Raw genomic sequence first — 16,222 nt, forward strand, 5'->3', positions numbered from 1 at the left:
ATTTCTCTTCAGGGTATTAGGCTGATAAATGCAATAAGTCTTTTCTCCTAACTCTGTTTTCTTCATTATTGCCCCCAAATCTCCATGAGGGAAAAATGTGTAACTTGTTGAAAATTATGACGTAGAACAATAAATGCTTCCTGACATAAAAATAATGAAACAAGTGGAATGTTTTTTCCCACCAGATGCTTTGCTCTCTCCCCTGGGGATTAGTCTCTAAGTAACTGCTTCCAGTTGTCCCAAGGCTATTGCCAAGCATCAGGTGGTGAGAGGGTAGGTTTGAAAATTGCCTGATGCTGTCTTGGTACTCTAGAGAAAATGATAGCAGTTCTTACAGCTTTGTCATTCAGCTAAGAAAGACACACACACTCTCTTCCTTTTTTTTTTTTAAAGATAACCACCTTGCTTTGTGTAACATGACATTTCCCCCCAAAGTTGTTTAGCAATAGATTTTTGGTGAAATGAGGTTTATTGTGCTGGGAAGCTACCTACTTAAAAGACTATTGCACTGAAAATTTTATTAAGATAAATAGCAATTGCCCCCTACCCACATGTACTATGGCTTCACATAATCAGTTTGCAATATTATTGCAGGAATATTCCCCAAATAAAACAAGACAATCTTATAGCGTATTGCGAATGTTTAATGTAAATTGAGAAGTCTTTTAGGGAGAAAATTGCATTTTTTTTTTCATATTCCTGTTGCTAACTTCTGTGAAATCAATGAAATATTTTTAGGTATAAATAGCCACCTGTCCTTTTGAAGCCAGAATCTATTAATAAGTTCTAACAAACTTTGAGTTAGAGGGTTTTTTAAGTTGTTCTCTTTGATTTGCTATCTTTTTAATTTTCCATGCAATTTGTTTTATGATTTGGTATCATTTCTATAGTAGCTGTAGCCCAAAAAATGACTTCTGACCTTTCATTTGTTTTAAAGGAATATTGCGGGCCTTGCAGCCAGTGTTGGTGTCCCGTGTAGATCCAGATTCTCGAAAAAACACAATAAATGAAATAATAAGGCGGGCCACATCAGGAGGGGAATGGCCCCAGGTAAAACACAATAGATGTTTATTTAAATATATTGAGAATTTATTTTTTGTACACTTGTATATATTCGTTTGGATCCACAGATAACAATATCAGGGTACACCGTATGCTAGTTGTCTTTAGCATAATAAAAGCAGGATAAATGAGTAGGGATTAAGAGGTCCTCTTCTGCATGAGATACTCCTAGAATTAAATGTATCGTTCTTTTTTATTCTCCAAACTCTTTGAACTGGTTTTCACTTTGTGTCATAAAACATAATTCTCTACCTCTGAATTTATCATTTTAAAGATGAGATACTAAAGCTCAGTTATACTCAAAAATATGGTGGGTGGGTATTTTTTGAAAGTGATTAATATCTTAAGATTATCTGAAGTATATTTAGATAGTGCTTTTCAGTTCAGGGGGCATTTCAGAATCACCTGTAGAACTTTTCTACATTTTACCATCCCATCTCCTCCTTCCCCTGGAATGCTTTTTTTTTTTTTTTTTTAGTTTATTTATTTTTGGCTGTGTCTGGTCTTAGTTACCCCACAGCATGTGGGATCTTAGTTCCCTGCCCAGGGATTGAACCCACCTCCCCCACACATTGGAAGACAGATTATTAACTACCGGGCCATAAGGAAGTCCCTGGAATGCTTTTGAAGGTGTGGAAGGAGCAACATTTATTGCATAAATAGAGCCTCATGGGTGATTCTGATAAGTACCCCCCTGCCTTTGCCCAGGTGAAAACAAGTGATTGCTAGCAGAACTCATGGTCCTGAGGTGATCTGGATACTTGTGGTAATGTTTAGATATTAAAGTACTAAGAGGCGTATGATCAGCCAGGAGGTTTTAGAAACCAAGGCATGTGAGGAATGATTTAAAGAGTGACTGGGAAGAAATGACATTTGGAATAAGGATTTGATTTTGCTCTTTGGCTCCAAGGAATTTATCTAGGACTGGTGGGTGAAAGTAAACAAGATTTCAGTTCACTTTGCTCATTTCAAGGAACTTCCTGTCCAAAATTAGAATGGTCTGATTTGGAACCTCTTTCTGGAATGTTCAGGCATTGGCTAGGCAACCACTTGAGGGGATATTATAAAAAGAATTCAAGTATTAGAGATGCTATATGATGTTTAATGCCCCTTCTAGTTCTTGCTGCTGCTAAGTCCCTTCAGTCGTGTCCGACTCTGTGCGACCCTGTAAACGGCAGCCCACCAGGCTCCCCCGTCCCTGGGATTCTTGAGAGTTTATGATTTACTCTATATTAATTTATTCTTCATGGTATAGCTATAGAATATCCACTACATGAATTATATTTGTTATTGTATCTAATTGGAATAGGAAACCTGTTTGTTTTTTAAGTTGGAGAATGGAATCACACCTATTCACAATTTTTATTTTACAAATAACTTGTTTTATGGCAGTTTAGCTTACTAATTACTTTAATTATTACAAAATACCCATTACTAAATGCTGTAAGTGCAGGGATTTTGTTTCTGTGCTTAGCAATTTATTCATTGCTAAATTCCAGAAGTTTCAGAAAAATCAACCTGCTGTTTTATTCAGTTAATGGGGAACTGTAGTGCATAGTTTTTGTGTGGAAATCATAATATATTAAAAACTAAAAACACCTCCTCAGAAAAGAGTATTAAATTGTATTCCGTATGTCAACAAATTCAAGTAAGCATAAAGCATATTGTTGGTATTTCCTCCTTTTTTCTCAGTACAACCTGAAACTGTATGTTGTAAGAGGGAATATCATTTAATGGGAAAATTGAAGCAGAAGTAGCAAATGATTTAGTTAAAGATGTATACCAGTAGAAGAAAGAATTTAATATTGCATAAAATGAATGCAACTTTGACCATGATTCAGGGTCTACAGCTTCTTTGAACCCTTTTCAGATCATTAGCATCATCATTAAGAAACATTTACTGGGTATATTCTCTCTTCAAAACTTTAATTCATTTTCAGGTTAATGGTCAGACTATACCTCTTTTAGAGCAAAACTGAACGATCTGATTCTAGGTTTCACTGAAATCAAGTGCTAGCCTTTTATTTTTGCTTTATAAAAGTTGGCAACTGTGAAGTCATAAGAAAGCAAGTATAGAGGTAATCTGTTAATTAGACTGAAATATTAAATCTATTCCTTTTCTCCCAAGATACTAGTTTTCCCAGAAGGTACTTGTACTAATCGGTCCTGTTTGATTACTTTTAAACCAGGTGAGATCAATTAAATTATGTATTGTGACAAAATAATGATTTCTCAAATGAGCTAATAATAAATATACAAACTAACTCATCAGTTTGCTTGGAGCATTTCTTATTTTCTGATAAAATGTTTTTAATACTGTGAATCCACAACTCACTCTTTTACTTTCTCTTTTGGTATCATAACACCTTCTTCTTTGGAATGTTGTGTGTGTGTGTGTGTGTGTGTGTGTGTGTGTGTTTGAGCAGAAACCACTAGCAATTTTTCTTTTCCTCCGAGAACAACCCCCACAGACACTTGGGGTCCGTGTTATCAAGTTAGAAAACCTATTTCAAAAAAAGAAAACCTATTTAAATTATCATTATAATGCTTTCAATTCCTTCTGAGGGTCATGCCTTTTTAAAATATTATGAAGTTGTGAATTTTATAGCAATTTATAATTTCATATGTCATTTAACAGTCATTACTAATATTTTAAAATGTTTTTGTACTGGCTGCTAGAATGCTCAGAACCAAAGTCAGAACTCACTCTAGCAAGTGTGGTAGTTAGTGGTTCAGCTTTTAGTTTCATCGACATTTTCTTCTCTTTATTTTATCTTTTCCTCTTAAAAAAAAAATTGTTGAATAAAAGGTATTTGGAAAATGAAAACAAATGGAGATAAAAATAATATTTTAAGTGACTTAGGCATAACATTTAATATTTTGCTTACATATTTCTAAATTTAAAAATCTCTCATTTTGGCTAACGTTAGGAATTTACCAACATTCAGCCAATAGTTTATGTGTACTCTTAAAACATTTAGTATATTTACATCATTTATTATTAATTTTTAATTCACTGTAAAACTTGTATTCATATAAAGAGCATGTTATAAAATTTCACTATGTGGTTATAGGAGCCTTCATTCCAGGAGTTCCAGTGCAGCCAATTCTCCTCAGATACCCAAACAAGCTGGTAAGCATCAAATTTTACTATGAGAAGAATCTCACCATTCCAAACAGCACAAATATCCTAGGACCCCTTTTGCTTGAATAAATTGATGAATGGGTAAATGGTGGGAACAGGTGGGCAGTCTCATTCTCCTTGCCACATTTAGTTTTTAAAAATTTGCAAGATTGGGGAGTTCCCTGGTGGTCCGGGGTTAGGACTTCACCTTCTGGTGTTGGGGGTGAAGGTTGGATCCCTGGTTGAGGAGCTAAGATCCTATGTGCCTCATGGCCAAAAAACCAGAACATAAATATCAGAAGTAATATTGTAACAAATTCAATAAAGTTTTCTTTTTAAAAGTCTGAAGCCTGGTTTATAACCTTAAAAAAAAGATACTTTCTTAAGAAAAACTTGCCAGGTAGGCACAAATTGGTTGATACCAATTTTTGATACTGCTTTTGCTATTACTAAGCTACAGGAAGATATCTCCTTAGCTTCTGCCCTGTTGTCCCTGTGATGGTATGAGTACGTCTCAGCTCCAGGGTCTCTTAGATTAGATTTGAAAAAGCTCTCACAAAGTTCTGATTTTTCATTAAGCTTGAAAGGAAAAACATCTCCTGATTCAATGGTTATTACTGGTGGAGAAGGATTGAAGTAGCAGGATAAATTTGGAAGAGGCTTGGTGTTCAATGACACTCAGTACTTAGTAGCTGAGACACTTGGCAAGTAGCTTAAATAAGAAAACAGCTGCAAAGAACTTCACATTCTACAGAAAGTCCATGTGGGCTCAGGAAATAGCCTTTGCTCCAGCAAGATGTATTGTCGTCTTCTGGATATTGGTTGTGTCACCATTTTCCTAAAGAAAGTTATTTTTTGGCAGGGAGATGGATATTTTGTTTCTGAGAGGAACTTTCTTTACTACAGAATTTACATAAAAAGGCAGGATGTAATTATTCATGCTCTATGTTATTTAAGATTGAGTTCTTGATCAACTTCCTATCAGTGGTTGATTTCTCAGCTTTGCACACTTTTAGTTAAAATTTATCAAATTTTTACTTAATATACTTCTGCCTATGGATTTGTATTTGTCATTTATCCAAATTTTTTCACTCTGTACTATTTCATTTCTATAGTCTCTTCTCCAATATAAACTTCTTTTTGAGAACTGACGTATTCTGGTTTTTGTAAGCCAATTAATTATCCAGATATGTTTTTATTAGGAAAATAGTTAAGCATACACAATCATTTAAAAAAAAAAATTCAGATCAACTTAATTCCAGAAAAAGATACGTGGTTACATATGGATGACAAGACAGCTCTTTGCCATGTAGATATATAATCCAAGAACTGATAGATCACTTCACTATTGTTTAGTGCTTGTTTTGCTTTTCAACATATTGCTTTTAATTCAAAAAGGAAGTATATGAATACCAATATCAAAATAAAATTTTTGGTTTTGTTTGATATTTTTTCTGTAATAGTTTAAATACTATTGTTATTCTAGGATACTGTGACTTGGACGTGGCAAGGATATACATTGTAAGTTGCTTATTATTCATTTATATAAATTTTATTTAAGTGAAGAAAGAAAGAATTTGTTTTTTTTTTTAAGCCTTGTTTTTATAGAAGTAAAGATTTCTCATCAGAGCCTTAAATAACTGATAAGTTTCTGTAGAGAACATAACTATCTTGCCCATTAAACCCTAACGTGCAGGATTTAATGTGCAGAATTCTCCCATGTGCAGAATTCTAGTTGTTTGTCAGTTCTAATGCATCTCAAGTATTTACCAATTCTTAAGAAACATTCCAGTGATCTCATTTGCATCCTCCTTAGCTTAAATTTTGTAGTTTCATTCTCAGTGCAAATTTAACGTTATCTGGTGTCTCCATCTGTTTTTTTACCTCATTGGTTTAAATAGTCCAGAGCAGTTTAGTCATATGGCCTGAAATAGTTGTGATGTGTCTGATTTGAGTTGAGGAAATAGCTAAGCAAGTTTTCACTTCCACTCTTTGGTTTTGAGAGGCTGGGAAATCAGCAGTTTCTGTAAACAGTTAAGAGAAGAGAGGAATACTGTTTCACTGTTAAGCAAGCTGAAGTGAAATAGACCTTTTAAAAAGAGCAGAACACATAGAATCTTACTTTCTCTCAAGAAGTTCTTTTGTTTAGTTCCCCTCCCTATTCAGGTGCCTCCTTTGGTACCTGCTCAGACAACATTGACATCCCTCAGTGTTCACCTCAAGGAACCTGGCTGGCCTTGGGCTGCAGAAGAGAAAAATAAAATGACAAACCTTCCCCCAAATTTAAAAAAAAAAAAAAAAAAAAAAGACAACATTTTGGATTTGAGGGCTTTCCCAGAGCTTATGCAGTAATGCCTTTTGATACTGTTACACACAGAGCTCAAATTATTGATGGATAGGTGACCATCACTAGGAAATATTTAAAAGAAATCATACTTTGCCTTCAAATACATTGTAGACAATCCAAACAACTTATGAAAATTAGATTTTTTTCACTACAAACTTATTTTCTCCATTTTTTGTGTATGTAAATTGCTTTGAAATAACACATTTAAATCAGAATAGATGGGCTGATTACATGTGTTAATAAACACTGATACTTGTGAGACGTTTATATTCCTGTTATGCTTTAGTCCTTGGTCGTCAGAGTTAAGTAAATAACACTAAAAATAGGGCACATAAACTGTAAAGGATATCTATTTATTCCCTTGGCTAGAATATCTTTCCTGTCATTACTAATTTCGAATTCCTGGTTTTCAGAAACAAATAGTATGAGAACATTTTAGGAAAAAAATACCTGAAAATTGAGGGATAACATATTTCTATTTCCTGAGGTATGTCATCCTCAGGGCCTTTACAAGTCTGCTTAGAGATAGTGACTTTGGGTTCATTGTGACTTTTTTTGGTTTTGCAGCTGGACCAGTGGAAATGAAGGTCAAATAGGAGATTGGGGGTAAATAGCGTGGTTAAGTATTTAATCTAGGCTTCTAACCTGAGAAGTATGTAACAGGAGGAAAAATGGGAGAGAGAATACAGCTAAGAAAGGAAAAAAATATTTTCAGAGTTAAAGATATCTTAGGATTTGTAAACAAACACAAGATCTTCTAAAGAAACAACTTTCATCTTAAGTCACGTCGCACTTGTGTGGTAACCTCCCGTTTTTACCTTATCTTCTCATCTCCATCATCTTATATTTAGCACTGTGTCTGTTATGTCCAAATCAGTTTCCCCAGTTGTCCTTGAGAATTCCATAAGAAATGCTGTTTGGTTTGTCTGTAGTGTGGACAAGTTGAGTTTCAAGAGATGTTGTGTGTGGTTTCATTTTCTTTTAATAGTGTTCAGAATTTTCAAATCAATATTTACATCATTGAATTCCAAAGCTCTCTGTTAATCATTAAAGAAAAACTTACTTAATGAGAGATAATGTGGATTGGCTTTTATTTTTATGGGCCCACATTTTTTTTTCACTATTAAAAATAATTTAGTAACATAATATTCTACTCAGGAGTTTTTCTGTAGACAAATTACTATATCTTAAAATGTGACTGTGAGTAGTTTTCTCTAGGTCTAGGAGTCTTAGTTGTCAAAGAGACTTCAAATTTGGGGTTCCTTCTGCTGACCTGTGGCTCTGACCCACAAATACATATTTGGTATTGTGTTTGGCAATTTAACTTTTGAATATCAAGAATAGTTCTCTATCCTCCAATTAAAAAAAAAAAATCCTATGATAAACCATGGGGGCTTCCCAGGTGGCACAGTGATAAAGAATTTGCCTGCCAATGTAGAAGATGCAAGACACAGGTTCAATCCCTGGGTCAGGAATATCCCCTGGAGAAGGAAATGACAATCCACTCCAGTATTTTTAGGAAATCCCAAGACAGAGGAGTCTGTTGGGCTACAATCCGTGGGATTGCAAAGAGTCAGACATGACAGAGCAACTGAGCACATGATAAACCATAAAGGAAAAGAATATTAAAAAGAATGTATAATAAAAAATTTTAAATATTTTAAAAAGAATAGGTCTCTAAGCCCAAAAAGTGGTAAAGCAGCAGAGTGGCATTTATAAATGCAGAATACGTACAAAGAGTGACAAACGTTGCTTGTTTGTCAGGAAAGGATGGTTGAGCAACTTTAGGTAGTACCACATAAAAATGGCCTTCTCTCTTTTCTCCTCAGCATTCAACTTTGTGTGCTTACTTGGTGCCAGCCCTTCACAAGGGTGGAAGTTGAGGTAAGTGGTTCAAAATGTAGCCTTGAAACTTGTGGTTTGGCCTTTCTTATCATAGTGAATTTTCAGTCTGGAGAGACCAGATGTAGAAAGATTGGAAGTTAAGTTTGCCACCTTGAAAATAAGCCCTGTTCTTTTGCAAATTGTGTATCTAAACCCAAGCTGTCAGAACTAGCCCTTAAACTTGTGTTAGGAAGCACAACTTCCTAGCTTCTGGGAATTTCCAACATGTCACCACCCTGATTGGCCATATTTTCATTACTCACTCCTATCTTTTTATTCCTTTTAATGCTGACAAATAGATTTAAGGGACTAGATCTGATAAACAGAGTGCCTGATGAACTGTGGACAGAGGTTCGTGACATTGTACAGGAGACAGGGATCAAGACCATCCACAAGAAAAAGAAATGCAAAAAAGCAAAATGGCTGTCTGAGGAGGCCTTACAAATAGCTGTGAAAAAAAGAGAAGCGAAAAGCAAAGGAGAAAAGGAAAGATTTACCCATTTGAATGCAGAGTTCCAAAGAATAGAAAGGAGAGATAAGAAAGCCTTCCTCAGTGATCAGTGCAAAGAAATAGAGGAAATAACAGAATGGAAAGACTAGAGATTTCTTCAAGAAAATTAGAGATACCAAGGGAACATTTCATGCAAAGATGGGATCAATAAAGCACAGAAATGGTATGGACCTAACAGAAGCAGAAGATATTAAGAAGAGGTGGCAAGAATACACAGAAGAACTTTACATAAAAGATCTTCATGACCCAGATAATCACGATGGTGTGATCACTCATCTAGAGCCAGATATCCTGGAATGTGAAGTCAAGTGGGCCTTAGAAAGCATCACTACAAAGAAAGTTTGTGGAGGTGATGGAATTCCAGTTGAGCTCTTTCAAATCCTGAAAGATGATGCTGTGAAAGTGCTGCACTCAATATGCCAGCAAATTTGGAAAACTCAGCAGTGGCCACAGGACTGGAAAAGGTTAGTTTTCATTCCAATCCCAAAGAAAGGCAATGCCAAAGAATGCTCAAACTACCACACAATTCCACTCATCGTACATGCTAGCAAAGTAATGCTCAAAATTCTCCAAGCCAGGCTTCAGCAATACGTGAACCATGAACTTCCAGATGTTCAAGCTGGTTTTAGAAAAGGCAGAGGAACCAGAGATCAAATTGCTAACATCCACTGGATCATCGAAAAAGCAAGAGAATTCCAGAAAAACATCTACTTCTGCTTTATTGACTATGCCAAAGCCTTTGACTGTGTGGATCACAATAAACTGTGGAAAATTCTGAAAGAGATGGGAATACCAGACCATCTGACCAGCCTTTTGAGAAACCTATATGCAGGTCAGGAAACAACAGTTAGAACTGGACATGGAACAACAGAATGGTTCCAAATAGGAAAAGGAGTATATCAAGGCTGCATATTGTCACCTTGCTTATTTAACTTATATGCAGAGTACGTCATAAGAAACGCTGGGCTGGAAGAAGCACAAGCTGGAATCAAGATTGCCGGGAGAAATATCAATAACCTCAGATATGCAGATGACACCACCCTTATGGCAGAAAGTGAAGAAGAACTAAAGAACCTCTTGATGAAGGTGAAAGAGGAGAGTGAAAAAGTTGGCTTAAAGCTCAACATTCAGAAAACGAAGATCATGGCATCTGGTCCCGTCACTTCATGGGAAATAGATGGGGAAATAGTGGAAACAGCGTCACACTTATTTTTTTGGGCTCCAAAATCACTGCAGATGGTGATTGCAGCCATGAAATTAAAAGACACTTACTCCTTGGAAGGAAAGTTATGACCAACCTAGATAGCATATTGAAAAGCAGAGACATCACTCTGCCAACAAAGGTCCGTCTAGTCAAGGCTATGGTTTTTCCAGTGGTCATGTATGGATGTGAGATTTGGACTATAAAGAAAGCTGAGCACTGAAGAATTGATGCTTTTGAACTGTGGTGTTGTAGAAGACTCTTGAAAGTCCCTTGGACTGCAAGGAGATCTAACCAGTCCATCTTAAAGGAGATCATTCCTGAGTGTTCATTGGAAGGACTGATGCTAAAGCTGAAATTCCAATACTCTGGCCACCTGATGCAAAGAGCTGACTCATTGGAAAATACCCTGATGCTGGGAAAGATTGAGGGCTGGAGGAGAAGGGGACGACAGAGGATGAGATGGTTGGATGGCACCGACTCAATGGACATGAGTTTGGGTAAACTCCAGGAGTTGGTGATGGACAGGGAGGCCTGGCATGCTGTGGTCCATGGGGTCACAAAGAGTCAGACACAACTGAGCAACTGAACTGAACTGAATGCTGACCTCTGCCAAGTTTCATGATAAGCCTTCACATCCTGACCAAAGGAGCTACAGTAGCTGGTGGAACCCCTCAGCTTCTTGAAGATTTATGTTCCGTGAAATCTGAGAGATTGTGAGAGAGGTACAGAGTCAGAAACTCTCATTTTTAGAATAGTCTGTACATGGAAAACCTGAAGAAATCGTGTTATGTGAGCCATTAAGGCAGAAGAGCCATAAAGGTAGCTCATATCATCATTCACAGGACACTTTTTCACGTTCAGTGACAGTGGCAGGTGGGGAGTGGAGGAGTAATTAGAATGTTCTGAAAATTCTGACCAGATTTTTAAGACTTTGAAGATTGATTCCAAGAACTCTGCTTAGTTTCTAGGGATGACATGGAATAATGGGCCTTTGAGTTCAGAATCTTGTTGGCTTTGGTGATACCCTTAAGTAGCTTCTGAATAGAGGATCACAATAGTGGTTCTCCAGATTTTTGCTTGGATTTTCCAATTGCATCCACAGCTTTTGTAATGAAAACCCTAAGTTTGTATATGTAATTCAGAGTCCTGAGTAGGGGCCAGTGCTCTAAGTGACAAGACTGTGGAATTTAAGTTATAAGAATCTTATTTTACCTTGTTGGATAGCTTGGTTATTCAGCCATTTAGATGTCAATAATGCCAAATGTTGTAGGAGCTCAAATTATGTCAGAGTGAGTTTGACTACAATGAAATTTTCTTGAGACTTGCAAGTTGCTTGCCTGCCATGAAAATACTTGTTTATTAATTACATGTCACACTTCCCCACTTTTAAACCAGCTCAATATCTTTCCATGTGACCAGAAAACACTAGATCTTAGATGTTTCTAGAGAAACAGGTTCAATTTCCTGAGTCTATGAAATAAACTGACAACAAGCAGATTAACAGCGGAAAAGATATATACAAATTTATTCATCTGTATCCTAATAAGTTTAGAAAGTATGAGGAGAAGCAAATTAATCAGATTTCTTTTTCTGAGACTTCTCAGTGCCTTTGAAATGTTTGACCACTGAACCCCTTTTCTCTCTGGAAAGCTCCTAGAACCAGTGTTCCATAGAATAGCATTTTGGGAAACCTTGTTGGGAAGAAATATCTTATTACTTCTAAGTACTCTGAGCACTGCTCTTCCTTCTTGAATAGCTTCTCAGATAGCTAGCCCTGTTTTCTTAATCAAAAAAGGAAAAGAAAACCCAAACATAAAACAGCCATACTATCTTCCCTGCAAATTCAGAGATACTGTTTTTATATATGTGTGTGAGAAGTCACTCATTCATGTCTGGCTCTTTGTGATCCCATGGATTGTAGCCTGCCAGACTCCTCTGTCCATGAGATTTTCCAGGCAAGAATACTGGAGTGGGTTGCCTTTTCCTTTTCCAGGGGATCTTCCTGACCCAGGGATCAAACCCAGGTCTCCTGCATTGCAGGCAGATTCTTTACCACTGAGCCACCTGGGAAGCTCATATATATATATAGCTATAACTATATATATAACTATATAACTATATATCGGAGAAGGCAATGGCACCCCACTCCAGTATTCTTGCCTGGAAAATCCCATGGACAGAGGAGCCTATAACTATATAACTATATATAGAGTTCCTTCCTCTTAAGTTACCCCTCTTTAGCTAAGATCTGGCAGTAGATGTGGAAATGCACACAGAACTGTTCATTTTTTTCGTCTAGCACACATATCAGTGGTCAAATTCTGTTACAACAGAGGTATGCAAATTCCTCGTGCTTTTGCCCTGACCATTGTTACCACATTTCCTTTCTGGGTCGGGGCTCGCTTTCTTTCTTTTCAATTACAGCATTTGCATCCTCCTACCAGTTCTTAGACCATTCAGATAATATTTTCTGCAAAGCAAAGAATATATCCTTTGTTCGATGACTTCACACTCAAAACAGCTTTCAACCAGTTGAAAACAGCTGAATAGGTAGGGATTTGAGGTGTAAGAATTGAAGATGGAAATTTGTGGAGTTCAAATTGGTTATTCTTGTTTTTGTTGTTGTTGTTTAGTTGCTCAGTCGTGTGCAACTCTTCTGTGACCCCATGGACTGTAGCCCACCAGGCTCCACTGTCTGTGGGATCCCAGGCAAGAATACTGGAGTGAGTTGCCATTTCCTTCTCCAGGGAGTCTTCCAACTCAGGGATCAAACCTGCATCTCATTCACTGGCAGATGGATTCTTTACCACTGCGCACCCGGAAGCCCAAATTCTTATTTTAATTGTAATTTGAAGTTTATGAGTCTGCCTTTCACCCAGGGGACTCCTAACTACTTTATGACTTTTGAATATGTTAATTCCTCACTGCTGCTGCTGCTGCTAAGTCACGTCAGTCGTGTCCAACTCTGTGCGACCCCATAGACGGCAGCCCACCAGGCTCCCCCGTCCCTGGGATTCTCCAGGCAAGAACACTGGAGTGGGTTGCCATTTCCTTCTCCAGTGCATGAATGTGAAAAGTGAAAGTGAAGTCGCTCAGTTGTGTCAGACTCTTCTTGACCCCATGGACTGCAGCCCACCAGGCTCCTCCGTCCGTGGGATTCTCCAGGCAAGAGCACTGGAGTGGGGTGCCGTCGCCTTCTCCGAATCCCTCACTGGTGGGCTGTAATTGCAAAATGTATCCCAGAGGCCCACCAGGCACTAAGCATATGCGCACCATGGCTCAAGACTCTCGCAAGGGGCTTCCCTGGTGGTCCAATGCTTATGACTATTTTTGCTTTGCAAACTTTGCAAATAAGTTCATCTGTACCATTTTTCTAGATCCCAAATACAAGTGATATTATATGGTGTTTGTTTTTCTCTTTCTGACTTACTTCACTCTGTATGACAAGCTCTAGGTCTATCTACATCTCTGCAAATGGCACTATTTCAAAGAACTGCACATTTCTTAAGATTCATCTGTTAAAATCCTTTTCTGTTACTTAGAGGAGGAAAAGATTGATTGTAGTATCATTACTAATCAATCTTCCTCTTGTCATCATTTATTTAATAGAAAGGAATGTGCTCATGTGGTCATTAAATAACGAATAAACCAGCTTTACTCGTTCAGAATATTCACGCAAAAGACTGGCTCTGGGTAACAGAGAGCCTTAAACAATGCTTGGGAGAATTGGGGCTTAATCTTGTGCGGAGTCTAAGGCCCTTGAGGAGGTACTTTTGGGACCAAAAGTACAAAGGATGCTAGTGTGGGAAGCAGTCCAGTTAGACTCTGACCTCCTCCTCGTCTGGGTCGAAATGGTACAGAGTAAATAGAGTAAGGGAGGAGAGAAGATTGCAGTGAGGAGGGGAATGGACCTGGGGAGCCTATCTCAGGTGCAATGGGAAAGTGAACTGAAGTTCACATGGGATGCTCTAGGGGAGGAGAGATTTCCCTCTACCTATCCAGGTTCGATTCTTGGGTCTATGAAATAGACTGACAACAGGCTGATTAACAGCAGAAAAGATATATACAGATTTATTAACTTTCCATATGGTATGCACAAGGGCATCACAGGGGATAAAAAGTGAATACCCAAAAAAAGTGAGATTTGAGTACCTTATTATTTCCCATGGGCAGAGGAGCCTGGTAGGCTGCAGTCCATGGGGTCACGAAGAGTTGGACACAACTGATTGACTTCCCTTTCACTTTTCACTTTCATGCATTGGAGAAGGAAATGGCAACCCACTCCAATGTTCTTGCCTGGAGAATCCCAGGGATGGGGGAGCCTGGTGGGCTGCCGTCTATGGGGTCGCACAGAGTCAGACGTGACTGAAGCAACTTAGCAGCAGCAGCAGCAGCATACCTTATTATTAATAATGAAAGCAAGGGAGGGAAGGGCATAGGCCACTTAGGGGAGAATAAATGATTTTTAAGAAAGAACAGTAGGCTCTTAGAAGAGATGGGAGATGTGATGGTGTGTGATAAAGTTTGTCTGGGTGTGATGTTGCCTTCTGGTCTCCTCCCCTCTGATGAGAGTCAGTCTTGCCTGTATGATGAAACTCCCTAGGAGGAGATTTAGGACAATTAAGTTCTTTTTGTAAGATCTGTCATAGGCAGATAAGGGGAATTTAGAGAAAGCCTCTCCCTCCATTGCTGTTTTTAAGTGTCTTCAGCTTAAAATAATCAATATATCTAAGAGGCATATTTGGTGTGGCATTTCCTGAACTCCTTCACTGTCTTCTTTCTAAAGTTGAAAATGAAGTGTCATTGAAATGAAAGTGGAATTGCAACTTGAGACACAAGACCATGTTTGAAACAGGAAAATAGGATGGCAGCAGGTCAAAGAGGGATATAAGAGGACTTCCAAGTACCAGTGAGGTTCGATTTAAATAACTTGGTCCTCACCCATCACATCGACAATAAAAAAAAAAAAATATAGACTTGGTGTTAAGATCACATGTTTTGGCCCACCTGCACAAACTAGAAGGATAAAAGATCTTCAATATAATAAACCAAAAAAATTTTTGTCTCATTGCAGCATGTGGGATCTTAGTTCCCTGACCAGGGATTGAACCCATGTCCCCTGCAGTGGAAGTGTGGCATCCTAACCACTGGACTGCCAGGGAATTCCCAAAAAAGTACTTTTATATTTGGAGCCAGCATGGTCACCTTGAGAAATTACATAATTTTTCAAGCAGCTCCAAGGACTTGAACATGAGTTTGTAGTAGCCTCAGCCAATGAGGTTTTGTACCTTTGCTGAGCATCTCTCAGTTAGCATCACTCTCTAACAGGAGTAGGAAGGCAGGATCAGGAGAGGTGACTGAGCATGTGATTAGCACCCTGCATATGGCGGGAGTGGCAGATTTAGGTGACAGAAAGGTCATATAGAAGTGTCTGACTCCCAAAGTCCAGTGTAGACAGGCAGACAGATGTTGCCAGGAGGGGGTGGATAGAGAGGGATGAATAGGTGCTGAGAGAGACCATCAGGTTCTTGGAGTTTCTGCATGACTAGGTTAAGGGAGGAGTAAACACTGATAGATAATGAGAAAGTCTCATGGAAAACCTTGTCAGAATGGCCAAGGCGGGGTTGAGAAGGGTATCTATGGCCAGGTGAAGGGGCTGTGAAATCAAGATAGGCCATCAGTGTGGATACTGAGGATAGCAAGAGAAGATAAAGGTAGAAACTTTGTGGTAGAAAATTTGTGGTTGGGGTCACTGGGGTATTTAGGTGTGTATTAGGGTTCAGTGATAGATAATAGCAATCATGTTACCCTCTCTCTGGCTGATCTTCCTTCCAAATAAAAGATATGTTAATGCAGTGAACCTTGAATGACTTTGTACAAATTGGAAATGTGATATAGAGGACAAAGTCTTCTCCAAGGAAAAGTGACTTATTAGAATTTCCACTGAATGGCTTCTCAGAAGGGTTGGGGGCCTCCAAGACCTATGAGTGTCAAATCCAGACTGTTAATTATTTTGGACTCTCAGTGGAATTTGTTTTTGTGGAAAATACTTCCAGCACTAAAAGCAACCAAACTCATAGTTCATTGTAT

At 38.1% G+C, this 16,222-nt stretch overlaps 1 protein-coding gene across 2 annotated transcripts in view; it reads left to right on the forward strand.

Moving 5' to 3' along the window:
* LPCAT2 (lysophosphatidylcholine acyltransferase 2) overlaps nt 1-16,222 on the forward strand; it is a 67,730-nt gene that overhangs the window by 8,521 nt on the left and 42,987 nt on the right. Inside the window, exons 4-8 of one of the 2 annotated variants that reach the window (NM_001205797.1) lie at nt 938-1,050; nt 3,191-3,251; nt 4,137-4,195; nt 5,673-5,707; nt 8,363-8,417. In NM_001205797.1, coding sequence (NP_001192726.1) covers nt 938-1,050; nt 3,191-3,251; nt 4,137-4,195; nt 5,673-5,707; nt 8,363-8,417 — 323 coding nt within the window. The remainder of the gene's footprint in view (nt 1-937; nt 1,051-3,190; nt 3,252-4,136; nt 4,196-5,672; nt 5,708-8,362; nt 8,418-16,222) is intronic. The other variant, XM_015475738.3, reaches the window with a different exon arrangement.

Source organism: Bos taurus, chromosome 18 (assembly GCF_002263795.3).
Source record: "Bos taurus isolate L1 Dominette 01449 registration number 42190680 breed Hereford chromosome 18, ARS-UCD2.0, whole genome shotgun sequence".
Classification (NCBI taxonomy): domain Eukaryota; kingdom Metazoa; phylum Chordata; class Mammalia; order Artiodactyla; family Bovidae; genus Bos; species Bos taurus.